The 22,279-nt window shown below is 46.5% G+C and overlaps 1 protein-coding gene across 1 annotated transcript in view; it reads left to right on the forward strand.

The window, feature by feature from the left end:
* The first annotated feature begins 516 nt into the window (after positions 1-516).
* Positions 517-22,279, forward strand: part of DNAAF9 (dynein axonemal assembly factor 9) — a 126,727-nt gene continuing 104,964 nt past the window's right edge. Inside the window, exons 1-2 of the mRNA XM_014597122.3 lie at positions 517-647; positions 16,016-16,095. Coding sequence (XP_014452608.1) covers positions 571-647; positions 16,016-16,095 — 157 coding nt within the window. The 5' untranslated portion in view covers positions 517-570. The remainder of the gene's footprint in view (positions 648-16,015; positions 16,096-22,279) is intronic.

Below are 22,279 nucleotides of genomic sequence, written 5' to 3' on the forward strand. Positions count from 1 at the left end.
GGGGGGCAGTGTGGGCTGTACCATGGGGAGGTGGGGGGGAGTGGGGAGATGTACCATGGTGGGGGGTGACAGGGAGGTGGGGGGGGGGCAGTGTGGGAAGTACCATTGTGGGGATGGGGGGCAGTGTGGGCTGTACCATGGGGGGGGGGCAGAGTGGTGTAGGGGGGAGCAGCGTGGGCTGGACCACGGCAGGGAGACAATGGGGAGGACCAATGTGGGGTGCACCGCGGTGGGATGTGGGGGTGCGCAGCAGGACTGACTGTTCCACGGCGTATCGAGGAGGTGGGGGGGTCTGGGTGGGGTCGGGCTGTACCACGACGTGCTGCGAGGGGGTCCGATCCCTGTTGGCAGTGGTGTCGCCGAGGCGACCTGCTCAGCTGTTGCTGCCGGGCGGTACCACTGAGCGGGGGGGAGGACGCGGTTCCACCGCAGCGGCCCCAGTAGCGTGGCGGGCCGCCCCCCCCCTTGCAGCGTGCGGTGGTGCAGTCCGCGGCCCCGCCCCCTTCCCAGCCGGACGCTCCCGGTTGAGGCGGCGGCGACGGAGCAGCACCGCGCACCCCGCACCGCGCCATGGCCCTGCCGCCCCCCGCCCGCGGGCCCCGACACCGGCACGGACACCCCCGCAACGGGCCCGACCCTGTCGTGAGGTACCGCGCGTTACAGCCCCGGGGGAGGTGTGTGTGCGTGCGTGCGTGCGTGCAGTTGTGGCACCTGACGGGGGTGTCTTTGTGTGTGTGTGTGTGTTGTCTGTGAAGGGCGGGGGTGTGCGTGTGATTGTGCCCCTGGAGGGGGGTGTCCGTGTGTGTGCAACTGGCGGGGGGGAGGGGAGGGTGTGATCATTTGTGTGTGTGTGTGTGTGTGTGTATGATTTCAGTTGGGGCAGGAGCGTGTGCATGTGTGCGTGTGTGGCTTTTAAAGAGGGTTGTGTGTGTCTGTGTGTAACTGGCTGTTAGTTGTGTGTGTGTGTGTGTGATTGTGGCTTTTTGAGGAGGGTGCGCATGTGTGTGTGGTTGGGGTAGGGGGTGTGTGTGAATACACGTGTGTGATGGTGGTTTTTGGGGAGGGCGTGCGGGTGCGTGTGTGGCATTCTTAAGGACAGGGGATGTGTGTGACTTGTTCTTGATTAGTGTATGTGTGTGTGTGTGCACATGTGAGCAGTTGTGGCAGGGTGTGTGCGTGTGACTGGCTGTGTGGGGCAGGGGGTGGTGTGATGCAGCCTCTTAAGGACAGGGACGTGTGCGACTGCAAGTTGTGGAGGAGGAGGCCGTGCGTGTGCACATGTGCGGTTGTGTCCGGGGTGGGGGCGACGCGTGCGTGTGCAATTGCAGTTGTGGAAGAGGAGGCCGTGTGTGTGGACATGTGCGGTTGTGTCCGGGGTGGGGGCGACGCGTGCGTGTGCAATTGCAGTTGTGGAGGAGGCCGTGTGTGTGGACATGTGCGGTTGTGTCCGGGGTGGGGGCGACGCGTGCGTGTGCAATTGCAGTTGTGGAGGAGGCCGTGTGTGTGGACATGTGCGGTTGTGTCCGGGGTGGGGGCGACGCGTGCGTGTGCAATTGCAGTTGTGGAAGAGGAGGCCGTGTGTGTGCACATGTGCGGTTGTGTCCGGGGTGGGGGCGACGCGTGCGTGTGCAGTTGCAGTTGAGGAGGAGGCCGTGCGTGTGCACATGTGCGGTTGTGTCCAGGGTGGGGGCGACGCGTGCGTGTGCAATTGCAGTTGTGGAGGAGGCCGTGTGTGTGCACATGTGCGGTTGTGTCCGGGGTGGGGGCGACGCGTGCGTGTGCAATTGCAGTTGTGGAGGAGGAGGCCGTGCGTGTGCACATGTGCGGTTGTGTCCGGGGTGGGGGCGACGCGTGCGTGTGCAATTGCAGTTGTGGAGGAGGCCGTGTGTGTGCACATGTGCGGTTGTGTCCGGGGTGGGGGTGGCGTGTGTGCGTGTTGGTCCCTGGCAGGGGCGGGGGGGCGTGGACATTTCTGTGCCTTTGCGGGGTTTGAACGCTGGAGGGGAAGGTTCAGTTCCTGCTGCTGCCGTTTGAAATCGAACGGGTCACATGAGCAGGAGGAGGAGGAGGATGAGGAGGAGGAGGAGGAAGGGGAAGGGGATCCTCCCGCCGGCAAACGGCTGATCGGATCGTCTTGGACATTGCCCTGGTTTTCTCCCTGAAGCAGCCTTTCCCTGCATGGGTTCATAAGCATGTGTCATCTTAAAACAATGCCGTGCTGGGGTTTTTGGAGAGGGGAGGAGGGGTATTTCTTTCTTTCTTTCTTTTTTTGCTTTTCTTTTCTCTTTTTTTTTTGTGCCAGGCAGTTTTATTTTTTGCGCTTTGTTTGCGAAGGGAGAAAATGGTTTCCATTAAAGCCTCCCTGCTTGGGAAAGCCGGTGACCTTGGCAGCTCCGATCCTGTTACAGGGCTGCCTGGAGAATTTGGCATCTTTAGAAACATCTGCATGCCCGGCGCGCTCCGAGCAGATCCAGCTTGCATCTGTATTGCCTCCCACTAACGTACCAGATGTCAGCGGCTCATTTTTTTCTGTTCGGTCATCTCATTACACGCATCCTCTGCGCAGCTGGCGGGGGTGGTTTCTGTTTGCAGTTAATGTTTTTAGACTGCAAATATCTGCCACGGTGTTTAATGCATATCCCTCTCTTTTTTTCTGTTTAAAAGGACAGCAGCCCCCTTCCTTTCTTCCCTCCCACTCGCCCACAGCTGCCAAGACAGTTCTGTGGGTAAATGTGATCTCTTTTATTAGACCAACTAAATAGTTGGGGGAAAAAATGTTCTTTGCAAGCTTTCGGGCTTGCAATAAATAATATTTATAATAAAATAAGAGATCACATTTACCCAAACAACCTGGTCCATCTACACGGTTACAACCAGCACCCCCCAAAACAAAGAGAGACTGCTTAGACTGTATAAAATGGAGAAACATCCAGAGATAAATAACTATTCTGGGTCTCTTCCATGTACTGCAGGATTTGAGGGCTGCTCTTTGGGGATTTGACATCCGCAAAGTGGGGGAGAGAAGCAAACAAAACAACCCCCCCCCCCCCAAATACAAATGGGCACTTTTTTCAACAAAAGGGGGCACAGGGTCTTAGTTCCTTGAATTCAAAATTACTGAATCCTCAGCAGCTAAAAAGGTTTTTAAAAAAAACTCACTATATTGTTCTTTCCCTAATGTGACTGTTTCAAAGAAGACTTTAAGTAGTTTCAGTTAAAAAAAATAACAAAAAAACCCATGTATTTGCAAGCAAAAAAAATATCTTATATTAAAAAAATGATTGGTTTAAGAATCTGAACAATCCAAGTTAAATTTGTCTTGCGGGAAAAGATATAACTAGGTGCCCACTTTTTGCAGAACCCTAACAGATGTCTTATGAATGAGGTTATCTTTGGTGGTTTGTAATATAATACAGGTTCACTTTTTGGGGAGGGGTATGAAAGGAAATACGAAGTGACTGCTTAATATAGTATTTTCATTTTGATCTTTACTAAACTCTGTCACTTTGTTCCACTGGCCATAACATAAACATCTTCAAAAATGGAGTACAGGCAACTGCTGCTTAGCACTCTTAATCGTTTCCTGAAAATATCAAGCGTTAAGCAAAACTAGCATTAAGTGAAACCGGATATTTTTGACGACCCACGATGGTGACCTCAAGCATTTTTAATGACCCAAGATGGCGACCATGAGCATTATAATGAAACTCACTGAGCGCTAAGTGGAATCAGGTATCAATTTAAAATGAGCGTTATAGTGAAATAGCGCTCAGCGAAACAGCATTAAGTGGGGTTGCCTGTATTTGAACTAAGAGTTAGAGGCTCTATTAAAGCAGAAAACTTTTCAAGTAACACAGATAGGTCTCTTGTATGGGGACCTTGACCATGCATTAAATGAAAATCAGCGTTCACCATGCCATTTGTAATGCATACCCAGGCGTACCCTATACATTTTACATTTCCTCATGATGTGTTTAAATGTTTAGCTACACGTCAGTCATTCTGTTGATTTGCGTAGGATGGAGAGAGATCGTTCTGAGGGTGTTCTTTGGGGCCGGGGTTATAATGTCTTTCAGATGAGAGTATATTCTTATTGAAGAATTACACTGTGCAGTGATATATTTGGATTAGTGCACGCTCTGATCCCACTTTGACATGTACACGACTTTCTGTTATATAGGCCCCATTTTAACTACAGATGAAAAGGAAGGTGCGTTTCTTTGAAGAGTTTCATAATGCGGTTCTCTTGCCAGACTATCTGAAACCTCTATCCTATGAACAAGAGACTTGAATTCAATGATTAGATTAACTAAAACTAGTTAATTGTTTGTCCTTTCCTTTCTGGATTAGTTGAGATTGGTGGCCTAACTGCATTTTTTCTTCTCCTGAGAACTGAAGTCTGTTCTGCGTGTAGACTTATATTGGTCCAACTCTTCCAGGAATTTGATACAGGTGAAATAATTAATTCAGTAGAACCCAGAGTTGGGATGAAGTTTTGCTGGTGTGAATGTGTGTTATACTGGTGATTTCCATGCTGTTGGTGAATAACCTGCATTGGTGTAAACCCATAACTGTAAGTAGCTATGCTACTGTAACTATATCGATGTAGCTAAAGCAATACAACACTTGTGTGCACACCCAGCCAAGCATGAAGGAAAGCTTAAAGAAGGCAGGGCAGGGTAGAGATGCACTTTATAGACTAACTGAATTGGAAAATCAGCTCTTGCTCATGAAAGCTGGTGTCTCTCCACTTTCATTAGCCTATAAGATGCATCCCTACCCTGCCTTCAGACCACTGTGGCTGTCTCTGCTCTGCCCTGGCTCTGGACAGTGCTGTCGGCACTGCAGGATCCCAGCCCTGGAGCAGCTCCCTGCCCTGCCAGTACTTCTGGGACCAGTCTCCATGGAAACCTGGGTCCCATGCTGTCACAGTGCCACTGCTGCTGGGGTCTCCATGGAAATTGGCCTCAGCGATGTGGGCAGAGGCAGCTGGGAAATGGAGTCCACTGCAGGCTCATTCTGGTCCATAGTCCACACTTTTCTTACCTTGGTCCAACTCCATCCTCTTTGGAGCCACCCTGCAGGGAGTTGATAGCTGCTATTCAATCCCCCTGAGTCTTTTCTGCAGACTAAATCAGCCCAGTTCTCTCAGCCTCTCCTCACAAATCATGTCCCCCAATCCCCCAGCCATTTTTGTTGCCCTTTGCCGGACTCTCTCCAGTTTGTCCACATCCTTTCTGTAGTGAGGGAGGGGAGGGGCAAAACTGGACCACAGGACTCTAGATGAGAGGTAGGTTCAGTTTTCTGCCATGCTAACAACTGTGCATGTATGGCCTTGGGGTAAGTCATTTAGTGCATAGACCTGGATGCAATGGACATTAAAATCCTTGCACATGCAGCTTGTGAACTGAGAATAAATGTGTCAGAATATGAGGAACTCAATGTATTAATAGCTTCAGTTACAGCAGCAGTAAGCAAGTGACAGACCGTTCAAAGAAACATTGAGTTTTTGGAAGAGTAAATAAGTGTCACTATAAACCTAAAGAACAAAAAGATTACTTGTCCCTGATGCCTTCCTCATTTATCCCCATTTATAAGATTCTAGGAACAGTCTTAAACTGGCCCTTGAGGGTGATTTCGAATTTGTTCTAAACATAGTTTGAACTGTTTCTGGTGGTTTTCCCCACTCTGCATCTGTCAGAGCTAAATTATATTTAAGTGGGGTTACTTGGACCAGTTTTAAATTAGCCCTGCTCTTGTCTGTGACTTTAAATGTCAGCGGAAATGAATTGGACACTGTCTGTTAGGCTGACTTTTTATTAATTCCCCATTTATATTTGAGCTAAAGAAAACTAACCAAGCTCCCAGTTAGCTACATGTTTCCATTAAATTGAAGACTACACACAACAAACGTATTAGACTCTTGAGAGCAAGAGATGAATTGATGACTCTTTCTCAAGGGTTGCTCCCAGTTGGGTGTGGGCAGAATCACTGTGCCCCACATTCATTTTTCCCTTTTGTGAATTAGAAGTGTGACTTGTATACTGTGGTTTCTGTGGTTGGGCATGCATCGTCTTCTCCCTTTAGCTGGCAATCCTGTGATGAAGTGACCTAAACATTATTCAGCTTTGCATCTGCACTCCTGTAAAGTCTTTGTGTTGTACTTCCCATAGGCCAATACTGCTTGTATAAACAGGAAATAGCATGTGAGTAATTGTAGCCTGACATCTGCACAGAGCAGCCATGCTTGAGCTAACCTCTGCGAAGGGTCAGTCGTTCCCTTGAGCGGAGGCCAGTTTCAGGGCCTCTGCTTTGCAAGAGGTTGCAAACTCTGGTCAGGTTCTCATTAACGCTGATTAGTCCCAGAGAGAGAAACTTGCATCTAGAGAAATGCAGTGCTGGGAGAAGACCAAATACACCACAATAATTATAGCTCCAGGGCAGTAAAAATCATTTAGTTATAAATTATACCTAATTCTGGTGTGCACAACGTCTTGCTAGCCTTTCTCAGTACTCTGATTCCTAACCATCAGTCTATTGTGATAGCAAAGCCAGTAGGCACTCATCCGATTTCTTTTTGATATCAGAGATGGGGAATTGGGTTTCCCCACTAGGCTGACAAATAGAGGACCTGTGTTGAGGATCCTCTGACATGGAAGGTGGTGGAGTTTGGTTTATTAATCTCTGCAAAGATGATCTGTTGGCTGCTTCCATAATAACATCCCTGCCTCTTGTGGAAACTGAAAGGGTATCGCTGCTTCTGCCACTGGAGAGCACATTAAAAAAATCCCTGTTTGTTCATTTAGGACTTGTCTATAGAAAAACAAACTAAACCTTCCTAATAAACTGAACAAAAAGGCACTTTCATTCCAGAAAGATCTGCACCCAAGAAGTTACACTGGTACACTGATAAAACAGGAATATAATTATGCTAGTAAATGTCTCTGTGTAGATAAGTCCTTGTTTGAATGAGGTAGAACAAATAATTAACAGTTGAGCAGTTTATTCTGTTGAGCTGTATATAACCGTTCAGTGGTGCAGGCAAGAATAAACAGTGGTGCAGCGAACATTGAATTGGAAGAGTCTTTCGGAGCCATCAAGTTCAGTCCCCTGCTATGACAGAGGACATAATACAGTCCCCCTTTCACAAACCGATCAAGCGACAGTTCTTTCTTTCTTTAAACTCCCATGTCCCCACTATTCCTGTTGGAAAGCTGCTCAGAAAAAGCTGTCTCTCTGGACAAACAGAATTGATGCAGGATGATCTGCATGTCTTTGGTTTTGTCTTATTACAAATAATCAGGTATTTTTTGTGTAAATTCTTCTGCTTTTGGCCAAATGAAATATAATGTTTTAGTAATTAATATGTTTACTGTCTAGACAGCCTTGGGCTTGATGATAAATGCCAATCGCAATCCGCTGGGTAGCAGTTGATGGTGGGAGGAAGGTTCATGACAAGGGTCTGCCAGATCTTAGTAAGAGTTTATAATATGATTCTAAATATTAGGAGTCAGAAAACGTAGCATGCCGTGTTGAAAACTAGCTCCTAGAGTCTCATTTAGAATTGACAAGGCATCCCAATATGCATGTCATGCACATGAATACTACAAAACAGATTCTTTCAGAAGTGAAAATGTTTTCATTGTGCTTTTAAGAAGAATTGGAGACAAGTTTTTCTGCTTATATCTTGTCACATCTGAGCATCTTTGATATAATCCCTCAGGAGTACATAAAAGTTACCATCTTCTCTTTTGCATCCTCCGGTGACTTTTGAAGGGGGAACAGGAAGAGACCTGGAAACCTGCTCTCTGCACAAGATGAAGGAGGAAAAAGACAGCTCCCTGCCTCAGGCCCCAGAGGCTGGAGATACAGAATGAAAGGTTCCTTGAATACTTAATGTATAGGAAAACTAGACTGGAACTTGAAACCTAGGCTTTAATTGTCCAGTATATGCTAGGCAGACTTGTAGCTACATTAGGAAATAAGGACCTGCAACTGGGAATAATCTAATCAACCAGCAGTTGTTTGCCTGAGTGGTGAGTTTTCTGACATGCACATTGGTTTTTCAGTTCTTCTAATAGTTGTTGTCCTTCCACAGACACAGCTTTCTCCTCTTCTCCCCTTGCACATATGTTTCAGCGTCAGTATCTCTTCAGGTATAGCTTTTCGGTTTCAGACAAATTAAAAAAAAACCAAGTTTTGCTTTCTGTGGAAAAAGTGCACATTCAGGAAGCAATGTATGTAGTTGCCCTTATGTAGGTGATTGTTTGATATATATGTTTGGATGGTGGTTTTTGCTTTCAAATCTGTACATATGCATTCAAATTCTCCCCCCGGCTTCATCAAGTAGGACCCCCTTGTGCTCTGTCTTGGAATAACAAATGAAACAACACGGTCCAAGAGCTAAGACGGGTTGTCCACCATGTGTCAGTTCTGTGCTGAGTCTAGTGGCACGGTCCTGGTGTGGCCACTGCATGTGGCATGGTGCCAGAGTGGGACTGTGTCTCAGGCACTGTCCACTTCAGCCATTCCAGGGCATGCACTGGATCTGGCCTGTGGACCAGCCCCCTGCCAGGAGTTTGATACCTGTTTTAAGGAATTGTTTGGATTCTGGTTCTGTGCCTCCTCCTTTTCCATCCCTTCTCTCAACCAGATGGGACAGACCTTTGGTTTTGGGTGGGCTGAAGTCAACCCATACCAGGACTTCTAAAATGTATGTTAACCTGGAGAGAGACAGAGCACTCGCTTTGTGCTCGCAGCATCGCTGATTTACGCACAACAATAATGCTGGCTTGTTAAAGGATGCTATCGCTTGTGAACTTTGCCTGTTCATAGGTCTAGGTCAGAGCCCAAGCTGTAGTAGTAACTGTGACTTACTGTGTTTCAAGTAACATCTACGCTACCCTTTCAGCCTCCAGAAAGACAATTCTGCCATTTGACTTTTGTGGACTTGGCAGGTAGACACAGCCAGCTTGTCTCAGTAATCAGTGACTGATTTAATTGCCCAAGGAAACTAGAGAGGCCGGGGTCACGCCGTTGCTTCAGGAACAATCTACTGCTGTTGTTTTGTGTGCACTGTGTGTGAGAGAGAGAATAATACTGTATGCCTTTCAACTGTCCTGGTACAAGCTATTTTAAAAGACATATTTTGTCCAGCCAGCAGAAGCTAATGTTTATAAATTGGTTTCTGTAGTCTCTCAAGGCGAGTATCGAAGCAGAACAAACTTTCCGCTTGTGATGCTTGCCAGCATCACTCAGTATATGTCTGTCCATGATCTCTTCACCATCTGTCACTTCTTTGCACCCAAGAAAAGCTTCATTTGGGCTTCATACCTTTCAGTAGAAGTCTGACAGATTTTAATAGTAAGAGAGAGATCAGGTTTGGCACCTTAGGCTGCTTATACATATGCTTGGAGGTGGGGGTGGGGGCGGCTTTTAATTAGACCAGCTGCCTGGAAACCGTTCTAATTAAAACGCCACGATGTCACATGTATTGAGCCCCCGCGCGTCTAAAAATGGACACAGGATACTTTATCTAAACCTCATTCAATGAGGTTTAGTTAATGCACTCCATGGCCATTTAAAAATGCATGGGGATTTAATGCATGCAACATTGCAGCGGTCTAATTCAAACATGGAGCAGACTTGATTTATCGAGCCTGCTCCCACAAGTTCTGATTACAGCACCAGCGAGCACATGTATGGGCAGTCTGATAGGCTCTCTCCAGGGCTGCCCAACTTCTGCGGGAGGAGAGGGAATGCCTTGCCAGGGTAGGAGGAGGAAGCTGGAGTAGGGGGCAAGGAGCCTGCAGACCTGTGTAGCAGCTGGAGAGCATGGGAGCCACGCCAAGGATGCAAGTTCAGGAACCCTAAGTTAACCCCTCAGGGGCTGGATGTGACCTGCAGGATCCCAGTTGGACACCCCTGAACTAACTTCTTCAGAGAGGCATGAGCTTTTGTAGACTACAGCCTAGTATGTCCATAGCATCTGATGAGATAGACTGTAGCCTACAAAAGCTTATGCCTCTCTGAACAATTTATTCTGTGAGTTGCTCCCCTGCCCTGCCTTCTGCCTAATTTCAGACTGACACGGCTAGCTACCTCTGACTTCTCAATAGGATCCTGGTGGAACATGCCTATGTGAATCAAATTGCCTGTACCACAGACTTGCTGGACAGCTGGATTTGATAGGTGGCCTCCCTTTATGGAACTGTTTTCATAGATCCATAAATATTAGGGGCTGGAAGGGACCTCATGAAATTGAGTCCAGCCCCCTTGCCATAGGCAGGAAGTCTGCTGGGATCAAATGATCCCAGCAAGATAAGCATTCAAACACCTTTTGAATGAGTCCAGAGTAGGTGCCTGCACCACCTCTGGGGCGAGTCTGTTCCAGACCTTGGACACTCGGATGGTAAAGAAAGTTTTTCCTTATGTCCAGTCTAAATCGGCCTTCCAGAAACTCGTGGCCATTACATCTTGTTATCCCTTGGGGTGCCCTGGTGAACAGCTGTTTTACCAGATCGTGGTGTATCCCTCCCCCCCACCCATATACTTATAGGCTGCTACCAAGCGCCCCCTGAGCCTTCTCTTCTCCAGGCTGAAGAGTCTCATGTCCCTTGGCCTCTTCTTGTATGGCTTGTTCTCTTGGTCTTTGATCATGAGGGTGGCTCTCCTTTAGACTCTCTCAAGCTTATCCACATCCCTTCTGAAGTGGGGGGCCCAAAACTGGATGCAGTACTCCAGCTACAGCCTTGGTGGATTAATGTCAGCGTTTGGTTCGCTTTGCCAGTTACAGCATCACATTGGTGGCTCATGTTCATCTTGTGGTCAATCGAGACCCCCAAGTTGTCCTAGCCTTCTGCGGAGGGTTCGGGAATGAGAGTGTGGTCGGGAGTAAAAAGGTAAGAAAGGTTTATTGACTTAACAAAAACACAACTACATGTAGTAATAATAAGACAGACAATGACAGACAATAATAACTTGTGTCGGCAACTTATTGGCAGTCCCCTCTGATGCCTGATGTTCGGCAAGTTTTTCTTTCCACAAGGCTCAGCAAAGTCGGATGTCCCTGATCAGCGCTGTCCGAAGGGTACCAGGAAGGACCCTGGTATTCAGTCCTTGGGCTCCTTGAGATCCACGGGCCCACTGAATCCAGGCCAGCAGCTAATCTTAAATTAGGAGCTTCTTTTACAGAGCTGCATCTTCCTTTTAAATGATTTCTGGATGTGCCAGCCAATTTATAACTTCTGAGTTATACTGGTAACTTACAGCCATTCAGATTTTCTTTACTTCAGCTATGCTTACACTGACCAATAGCAGTACAAGCCTTGCATTCTTCTGATAAGGTTCATTTTAACTACGCTACAGGGCCTACCATTACTTCTAAAAGGCTTTGCTAAATTTACTAGGCCTTACTTTATACAAGGCCTTACTATATCTTAGACTTTAATTAGGCTCTTAGCAACAACATATAGTTTAATATCTGAACAAATGACAGAAAAACACTTGGTCTAATTTTCATGGAGCCTTCAGCAAGCACCTTTATCACACAGACATAATTTTCAGCTGTCACACAAGTCTCTTTCAGTTGTGGTGCAAGTAAGTGTAGCACCGCTGAGCCTGTAAATATGAATGATGCTGGTTTTTCCTCCCACAGTGGAGTCCACCCTGCACTTCTCTGCATTAAATGCCATTAAGTTTTGGTCTGCCCACCTTGCAGACGTGTTCAGGTCAGCCTGTCTCCCCAGCCTGTCCTCCAGTATGATAGCCTTCCCCCATAGTTTAGCGTTATCCATGAACTTTGCCAGTCCACATCTGGCACCCGACTCCAGATCATTAATGACGATGTTGAAGAGTACTGGCCTGAGTACTGAGCCCTAAGGGACTCCACTGATCACCTTGTGCCATGTGGGTGGGAACAAATCAACTGGCTTGCAGCAACTGCAGACTACAACTGTAATGTTGGAAAGTGAAAGGAGTAACTCTGGCACCTCTCATCACTCGGGTCTGCTGGTCAGCCACTGCCTAGGGATGTGCTGGATGGGTCTGGACCAAATGTTGCCTTTCACCTTGCATTAGGAGGAAGAGTGGCTGGGCCCTTTTCCTCTGCCTTTCAGTATTGGATGTTCTTTGATACCAGAGCTGGTAAACACATTTCTGTGGAGGCATTCATTTTGTCTTCAACTCTCGTTAGGGAATTGTGCGACTGCCAGACCGATTCTTTGAATCCTTTTTATGATAGGGTGGCACTGTTGGAAAACTTTGTGAAGTCTCTGCTCATGCTGTTGATGCTGTAGCTTTGTACATATACAACAGACTAATTCATCACTAACACAGCTTTATTGATGGTATTAAAGATGATAAAATGTTAGTGTAGACAGGCTCAAAAATACTTTTCCTCAGATTGTACTAGTTTGACTGTTGAAGATGCTCTGGTGTTGCATCTACAACTCAGACATGGTTAGAAACTTATAATACGTGTAATTCATGTCTTTATCCAAACAGTGCTGGTTAGGATGTCTTACTCTTTAAGAATGTGATTAACTTCAGGTTTTTTCCTGTGAATGAGAAGTAGAAAAATAGAGTAGGTCAGGATTATTTTTTTTTAAGGCGGGCAGGTTGTCTGGAGCCTGCGGCTATAACGCAAACAAAAGAAGACAATTGAGCAACTGAGAAGTGGCTTTTTCCTTTGAAAGTTCATGCAAGGTGAACGTTTTGGCCACAGCTTCTTAAAACAGTTATTTTGTAGTTTCTCCATAATCAAACACTTCACATTCCCAAACCAGTTTCCCAAACTGGCCGCAAAGGTTTATTTAAAATAAACCCTTGAAGGTGCACCATTCAGTAGCTTGAAGGCAAGTGAAATCGGACTGGAGGCTGCCATGGCTGTTGGGGCACCTCAGGTACTGTAACAACCCTCCTCCGCTCCGGCGAGGTTAGTTTTGTTGCTTTGCACCATTGGTGGTTCTTTGGGCAGAGCGACCTGGTGATGCCCATCTCCTCTCCAGGCATGAAGGGAGCTCATCCACCCCTTGTTTTTAGTCCTGCTGGGTGTCCACACACCCTCATCACCCAGGCTAGCCCAGGTGTGGGTGCCAATGTAGTCGCCAGCAACCCGACCGTGGAACAGCCTGTACTGGTTTACATGGTACCAGATAGCCTACCACGAGAGGCTTGGCCTGACATGGGAGTAGCTTGAAGTTTTTACATAATTCTTCAAGTGAGGATATAGCTGAGGTTGTCCACGGAATATGTGAACAGCTTGATGTATCTGGTAATACCTTTACTGAATCAACTCTATACAGGGGAGAGATTCAGCAACTTTTCAGATTTACAGTGCCCTTCATTATATATGTTTCTTCCTTAAGCCTAAGGAAAGGCATTTTGTGTGGGAGCTTGTCTAGCATCACTCCCAACTATAACAGTAGTGCGATGAAAGATCCCACCAAATGTGTCTTGTTCTGAGAGTATATTATCTTTCCTCTCCCTCCTCCCACGCCTTCACTTCAGCATAGGGAAGCCTTTGTGTGTGTGTGTGTGTGTGTGTGTGTGTGTATGTGTTTAAAACTGCCTAACATTTAATTAAGGAATACAGCATTTGCCAATCTAAAACCAAACCTATGCAAAGCAATCCTTCGTTTGGCGATAGAATTACGTTTGCAACATCTACTGGATGATGCAACTAAATCTCTCGCTGCAATTGTGTGTATAGCTTGGGCATATGGCAAACCAGGCTAGAAGGCTCAATAAGGATTCGGGTTTAAAAGTACTTTCTTTCTGCCCTTCTCATCAGCAGTGTTGGATGTGAAACAATGGGGGCAGCTTGCACATAGTGCATGTGAATAAATTGGATGCAGGAGTAGAGTGCAGCCAAGAATAACAAGCAGGGTGGCTTTTTCCATAATGTGGAAAAAAATGCCCATGAAGGAGTAATGGGATGAAATGATGCTATGACATTTATTTTGCAAGCAAATTTTTTCCTTATGTTGGAAAAGGCATACGTTCTCTTAAATGAGAAGCTTGCTTTTCTGTGAGGAACATATTAAACATATTAATCATTATTAGTTAATTGGACCTACAGTTCTTTTAATATTTGCCTTTATAAGCCAACCTACTAGATTTCCCCCCTCCCCCCCCCCCCCCCCCCCCAGCATCATGCCTGTTACTAAGTTGCGATTAGACTAAATCAATCAAACATGTAATCTGTGGCAAGTTGGGGCTGGACAGGTAATGAAATATTCCTAAAGGCTGATGATCCTAAATTCAGTTGCCCATCTCTCTTCTGTTGATTTAAGCCTAGGCCCAGTAAAGGACTTAAGTGCCTCAGTCCAAAGTTTGAATTAAAAATCTTTGGTTGGTTGTGGCCTAAACGCTGTAGGTTCCTTGCTTTTTGGACCTCAGAGTTTACCTGTCAACTGGAGTTGTACCTCTGAGCGTGTCTGTAACAGCCTCAGTCTGCTCTGACCTGTAGCTCCTACCCGCCTCCGGTTGGGATCCAAGACCCAGGTGTTCCTCTGTCTCGGTCCCCTGGGTGGTTTGATCAAGACGCTATTTTTGGAGCACACCTCCACATCCTCACCAGCTCCATCTAAATCCTTTCAGAATGCAGCCTTGGGGACTTTCTTCAGCAAAAGGAAGAGAAGGTGCTGCCCATTGCACTTAAGTAGCCTGCTGCTTATAGCAGTTTCTGGGGCAGTAGGAGTCCCTGGCATATTTTCCTTCTTAGCCTGAGTGGGCTCAAACCCATGTTTTCCATCTTCCAGGAGAGTGCCTGTTAGGTTGTCATACTATTCTGAATTTGGGCCACCTTCAGCCGTCCTAGGGTTGGTATGCCACTGTACAGAAAATAATTCAAAATGAAGTGACCCAGAGCGAGGGGCCTGACTCTAGACTGATGTTGAGGGCTGTTGTATAGGAGTGAAGAGTCCTAATTTGGGGTTGCTAATTCCAGGGCTGTGTACACATCTTCCTTTAGACAGTATTGGATCATGAAAAAAATGGAAATAATCCTTGGAGCAGAGACTGGAACTCAGACCTCCCCCTCCCCTTCCACTTCTCCTCTAACCATTAGATCTCTCCCTTCCCCTCCCCTAACCAAGAGTCATGATCCCTCTTGTGATGGCACTATCTCAGCCCAAGAATTTTACATTACTTTGGGCATAGTGACCCCGAGTAGATGGAAGAGGTGGCCTTGCTGGTAATCTCTTCGTTTGGATACTCTTCCTGGCAAGGTGGAGAGATCCTCAGAGTCTGAGCCTCTTCCACAATGCCATTCTTTAGCCTCTTAGGCTATTATATAATGAGAAGGGTGCCACCTCTCTTATTTCTCCCTTAATCTCAATTTTAATAAGAACTGAACAAGGCTGTTTCCTTTGAAGGGATAATTGTAGGCACAAAGCCCTCAGGGTCTTAATCCTAAGCAGAGGAAGTTAGCTCCACGCCTCTGTGAGTTGGCATCTGAGCTCTTGAGCAGGGCTGAAGATCGGGCATGCCTGTTTAACATTTTCTGGTGGTGAGCTCACAACAACTTACTGCTTGCATGGAGGTGTTTTGGATTGCCCGGCTGCGATACTTCACTGTCCACATGATAGGGAGTCTAGGTGTCTAATTTAGTAACATGAATTTTTGGTGGGAGGACAGGTCCCTAACAATTATGCATTACAGTATATAAATCCTTTATTGGATCTAGGCTAGTCCTAAAAGACCACATCAAAATATAGCCTGTGACTTTTATTTTCCTCCCACCATTCCTCCTTATAACCAATTATTTTGGAAACTTGAAACTGTTTCCTTATCCACAAAAATAACCTAGGAAGTGCCTGGGTACTAGGGTAGGCTTGTTGTTGTGTGAAACATGAGCTTTATAAGTACTTGAAAGACAAGAGGGGAGCTTCCTAGTATGACATGCCACTGGCTAATATATTTAAGAAAAAGGTAAACCAATCCTTGCATCTGTCACTCTTGAATCCTCTTGATTATTGTTTCTAAAGATTTTTTTGTTTGTTTTTTCCTGCAGTTGCAGTCGCCTTCGACAGATTCAGAGCATCCTGATGCAAAGCAGCAAATCTCAACCTGATGGAATCCTCTGCATTTTAGGTATTTATGTAATTATTTAATCAAGTAAGCAATAACACGTTAACAAAATACATGGACTAAACCAAGGGTGGCCTCTGTAGGTAGGAAGTAGTTGGAGCAGCAGGTTAAGGCAGAGGAAAAAGATAGCAGTGGCAGTTAAAGAGAGTGAAGAACTAATTTGTGGCACACCTGACAAGATAAGTTGTCCCCCACTGGACTAAACTGTATTTTTTATGTGTCAGAACAGTTGAGGTTAGTAAAGTAACAAGGAAGGATGTAGTCACATGAAGGCCTGAAAAATCATTAGCTGAAAAATCCAGAGTGAGATACAGCAGAGGTAAGAATAATAGTGTCTTCCATATCCCATATCTACTGATAAAATTTGGTAGGAAGATCTCTTTCTGACATTGTCCCCATTTCAGCAGTTTTTTTCTATTGTTTTCCCTTCATTTTGAGGGTGGGGAAATAATGCAAAGTGCACTTCAGTGAAAAAAAAACAAACAACCCATCTGGAGATGCTCCTGTCTGAAATATTATATTTCGCTCCAGGTACCTGATTTCTAGCAAGATGTTGATGAATTGCAAGGAAGTGATGAGTGACTAGGATAGCAGGGGCTTACTTTATGAAACAAGATTGAAAATGAAGCATAACTTGACTAAGCTTTGACAAAGGAGGGACATAATATACAAAGTTTTTAAGGAGCTGAAGTGCAAAGAAATTAGTGCAACGTAAGAGTAGCTAGGAGTAATGGGCTTGAATTAGAAAATGTTTGCTTAGGAAAAATCACTGACCATATGGCTTATTGGGTTTAAAATTATCTCCAAGGCCAACTATTGGAATCCCATTTCTTGGCTGGCACATTGCAAACTAGTATGGATAGACGTGTAATTCAGGGATCTTCTGAATTCTGTTGGAAGAAGTGGAAGCAACTTTCTTTTCCTAGAAGCTTTGTGCTTGTAGGTAGTTGCCAATAATTTTGTTTTTCAGTGATTCTGGGCGGGGGGTGGGGGGAGGAATGTCACTCACATTAGAGACAAAGGTTGCACTAGACGCAAAGATTAAAGAAAGCTGCTAGATGATAAAATGATAAAATACCTGGTAAGGTAATGAAGTATATCATCAAAGAATAGATTTATAAGCTCAGGAAAATAACGTAAGAATTGTCCTTTGCTGAGAATTGCTGTTTACTGGGTCAGAGCATAGCTGCGTCTTGCCCAGTATCCTGTCATATGGTCATAGTAAACAGCCAACTTGGATTTGTCGAGAGCAGCTTGCTCTTTACTAGTCTGACTTCTTTTTGTGACACTATGATGAGCTTTGGAGATGGGGTGGGGGTGGGGCAGATACAATACACTGACTTCAGTAAGGCTTTTCATAGATTTCATAGACCTTCGGGCTGGAAGGGACCCCACAGGATCATTGAGCCCAGCCCCCTGCCACATGGGCAGGAAGTCAGCAGGGATCATAGGATCCCAGCAAGATAAGCATCCAAATGTGTCTTGAAGGCATTCAAAGTGGATGCTTGAACCGCCTCTGGCAGCAGTCTATTCCAGACCTTGGGGGCTCGGACAGTAAAGAAGTTCTTCCTTATGTCCAGCCTGAATTGATCACAGCGGAGTTTGTGACTGTTTGATCTTGTCATCCCTTGGGGCGCTCTGGTGAACAGACATTCCCCCAGATCCTGATGAGTACCCCTAGTAAACTTACAGGTGGTTACCAGGTCCCTCCTGAGGCTGTGCTTTTCCAGGCTGAAGAGTCCCATGGCTCTCAGCCTCTCATCATAAGGTCTGTTTCCCTGACCTCTGATCATGCGCGTGGCTCTCCTCTGCACTCACTCAAGCTTCTCTATATCCTCTTTGAATTGTGGAGCCCAAAACTGGACGCAGTACTCCAGCTGTGGCCTCGCCAAGGCCGAGCACAATGGGAGAACGATGTCCCGGGATTTGCTTGAGAAGCATCTATGGGTGCAAGCCAGCGTTTTGCTCGCTTTACTAGCTGCAGCATCACATTGAAGGCTCATGTTCATCTTGTGGTCAATCATGACCCCCACGTCCCTTTCATCTGTGGTGCTAACCAGCGTAGCACTGCCGAGCTTATAAGCAGGCTGCAGGTTTTTCCTCCCATGGTGGAGAACCTTGCATTTTTCGGTGTTGAACACCATCAGGTTTTAGTCCGCCCATTTCATGAGCCTGTCAAGATCTGCCTGGATCGCCGTCCTGTCCTCAGGTGCGGATGCTTTACCCCCGAGTTTGGTGTTGTCGGCAAACTTGGCCAGCCGGCTTCTGACACCAATGTCCGCATCATTGATGAAGATGTTAAACAGTATAGGCCCTAGGACAGAGCCTTGAGGGACCTCACTGGTGACTGCACACTAAGATGATTGGCTTCTGTCAACCACCACCCTCTGGGTCCCACTGCAGAGCCAATTCCTCAGCCAGCGGATCGTGGTGAGTTCAAGGCCGCAGTTAGCCAGTTTTGCGAAGAGGTGATCATGGGATTTCAGATAGAAGGCTTTTTTGAAGTCCAGATATGACAGCAATCTCTTCCCCCTTGTCCAGGTGATAGGTCACCTGGTCGTAAAAGGAAATGAGATTGGTCAAGCAAGACCTACCCGCAATAAACCCATGCTGGGTACCCTTCAGGATATTGCCGTCAGCTAGTCTGTTAAGAATGGCCTCTTTGATAATCTTTTCCAAGACCTTCCCCAGGATAGAGGCCAGGCTGATGGGCCTGTAGTTTTCCAGATCTACTTTCCTCGCTTTCTTGAAGATAGGCACCACGTTGGCCTTCTTCCAATCTTTGGGCACTTCACCAGAGCACCAGGAGTTCTCAAAGATCTGTGCCAGGGGCTGAGCTATGATGCTTGCCAGGTCCTTGAGTACCCTGGGGTGTAAACCGTCAGGCCTGGCTCACTTAAAGGTATCCAGCCTCTCAAGGTGTTTCTTCATGAGGTCAGCTTGGATGCAGGGCAAGGAGTCTCCCTCACCTAAGCCTCCCTGACCCACAGTGGGTGTCCCATGGGACTGGTGAAAGACCGACACAAAGTACCCATTAAGCAAGTTTGCTTTTTCCTGGGCATCGGTTGTCAGTTGTCCCATCTAGTTTAGCAGGGGTCCAGTGTTGCCCTAGCTTTTCCTCCGGCTCCCCACATATCTAAAAAAGAACTTTTTATTGTCCTTGATATTTGTAGCTAACTGGAGTTCCATCGCAGCCTTGGCTTTCCTGGTTTGCTCTCTGCAGGTCCGGACCAGAGCAGAGTATTCCTCCTTGGTGGTGGATCCTGTCCTCCATCCTTTGTAGGTCTTCCTTCTTAAGACGCAGGATGTCCGCCAGTTCCCTGGAGAGCCAAGGGAGCTGCTCTGCCCTTTTTGCTGACTTTCCTCCGAGACGGGATGGACTTTGCTTGCGCATCCAGGACTGCACCCTTGAGGAGCGACCACTCGTCCTGAACTCCCCTCCCCTTTGGGTTGTGGCCCTTGAGGGCCTCACTGATGAGCCTCCTTAGTTTATCGAAGTCAGCTATCCTGAAGTCAAGGACTTCTGTATTACTGACTGACTTGCCAGCTTTACAGCGGATGGTGAAGGTGATCAGCTTGTGGTCGCTGTCACCCAGCTTCCCTTCAATCGTTAGGTCACTGATTAGGTCGACCCGCTTGCCAGTACAAGATTGAGCAGAGTCTTACCTCTCGTTGGCCCGTAGACTTCCTGCATCAGATAAAGGTCATCTGCACATGAGAGAGAGTTTTGCGACTGCTCGGATTTGGCTGAGCACTCCTCCCATGAGATGTCTGGGAAGTTAAAGTTTCCCATGACAATCACGCACCGGGGGCACGTGGCCTCAGCTAATTCCCTGGCAAACTCCTGGTCACGGTCTTGACCCTGGGTAGGGGGTCTATAGTAGACTCCCACCATAGTTCCCCACGGCTTTTAATCCAGAGGGTCTCAAGTCGCCCACTGTGGGTGCCAGTGTCAGCTTGTAGGAATGCGCAGCTTTCCTTGACAGAGAGAGCTATGCCCCCACCCCTTTTGTCCACTCAGTCCCTCCTGTACAGGGTATAGCCATCTATACCCATGGTCCAGTCATGGGTGGAGTCCCACCAGGTCTCCGTTATCCCTATGACATCATAGTTATTTGCATTGAGCAGGAGGACAAGTTCCTCCTGTTTATTCCCCAAGCTCCTGGCATTTGTGTATAGGCATGCAAGTGTCCCCTTGGGGGCCCTTGCCTTGCCCACAGATTGTTCCAGGGCTGGGGCAGGGGTGGGATCCCTTAAATGCCTTGACCTGCTGTATTTGCAAGGGTTGCTCAGTGGTAGTAGTCCCCCCATCCACCAGCAGGCTTAGTTTAAAGCCCGGTGGAGCGGGTCAGCCAGTCTGGCTGAGAAGAGCCTCCTCTCCACACTGTCTCTAATGATACTCTCACCAGCTAAAGCAGAGGCTCCCAACCCCTGGGCCATGGCCCAATGCCAGACCATGAAAGATTGGCTGCTGGTCCATAGGAGGGTTGGCTGCCAGACTGGAAGTCCAGAAGTGACGGGCATGCTGCGGAGCGGCAGCCAGCCCTTCTTTACACTGAGTATAAAAAAGGGTTGGCTGCTGCTTTGCAGTATGCTGATCACTTCCAGACTACAGTTTGGTGGTCCGTGGACTGGTTCGTAGTCACTTCCGGTCCGCGGTTTGCCAGGCCATGATCTAAAAGTGTTGGGAACCCCTGACCTAAAGAAATACAGTCCAAATGACAGTATTGTCAAGTGAGCATCTACCTAGTTGGGCAGTCCTGCTCAGAGTAGTCAAGAGTGTTTCAACGTGAAACAGAGAAGCAAGAAAAACAGGCTAGGCAGGAAAGCACCTGGGAGTTGTACTGGCTTGCAACCTGAGTCAACTATGTAACCCTTTTTTGCACCATTAATAGCACACTGGGACATGTTAATATAAGTCTAGCATGCAAATCGCAGGAAGTGAGTCTTCCACACACTATACAGCATGGCGAGACTTTACCTGGAGTATCATGTTTAGTATTAGGCATCCTACTTCAATGAAAGATGTGGACAGCTGAGAAAGAGACCAAAGCAACAAAAGATGGTTAGTGGTCTAGAAACTGTGACACGAGGAATGGTAGGACTGGTGGTTATTAGTTTAGAGAAGGGAGGCTGCACGGGTGGTGTTAAATGTTCAGTACAAAAAATGTTATTGTAAAGCAGATGCTGATCAGTTGATATCCTGTCCCTTTGGGACAAAGAAAAAACACTGGACTTAAATTTCAAGTCTTGAGGTTTAGCTTGTGTATTGGGACGAACTTTCTAATTACGAACAGATTACCTAGAAAGGTTATGGAATTGCAATCATTTGGAAATAGTTGTGTGTAAATATTTGGGATGGTTTTTAGAGAAAGATGAGCGGGGAGTTGGACAAGATGGTCTCATGAGGTCCCTTTCAGCCTTGTTTTTCTGTGCTTCCTGAACTGGCACAGCCACCTTCTGGTGGCATCATAGTGTTGTTCCTTGACATCTGTTGTTTTCACCTTTGACTGCTGCTGCTGCTCTTACTTCTGAAGTAGCAACAGGAGGCAAGAAAGAAGTAGCTTTAAGGAACTACTGCATCTGCTACTAAAAGCACATTGTTTTGTTCTGGCATAATAACAGTGGTTTCACTGACGAGAATCAGTCAGAATAGGGGAATCCTGATGATTATACCTTGGTCTTCTGCAAAGGGTTTGCAACCAACCAAAAATCATAGCCAATATAATGTATAATAAGGTCTTCTATATGGGATTTTTCTCATTTACCATTGGATACAAAACATCAACATCATGATTCCACTTTAATTGCTTGGTTTGACCTCCTACATAACACAGGTCAGAGAGAATTTCACTCAGGAATTTCTGAAATGTCTGATTTCTGGTTGAACAGGAATGTCTCCTAGAAAGGTGTAGAATTTCCACTTCAGGAAGAAGCCATCCTTACTGGTTAAAGAAAAAGCCTCTAAAGTTTGTCAAACTTCATCATCTAACCTCTAGATGTTTGTTACGATCTTGCCTTATTAAAATGAAGAGTCCTGTATTATCACCACTTTCTCTCTGTCTGGATACTTTGGTATAAAGTGTCCTGATGGAATTTGGCATCATCTCCTTTCTCAGGCAGAATTAAAGAATTGTACTAACATTAAAAATTATTTCATTAGATCTCAGTAAAAAGGTAGAAGATT

This window comes from Alligator mississippiensis, chromosome 2, assembly GCF_030867095.1.
Source record: "Alligator mississippiensis isolate rAllMis1 chromosome 2, rAllMis1, whole genome shotgun sequence".
NCBI classification, from domain to species: domain Eukaryota; kingdom Metazoa; phylum Chordata; order Crocodylia; family Alligatoridae; genus Alligator; species Alligator mississippiensis.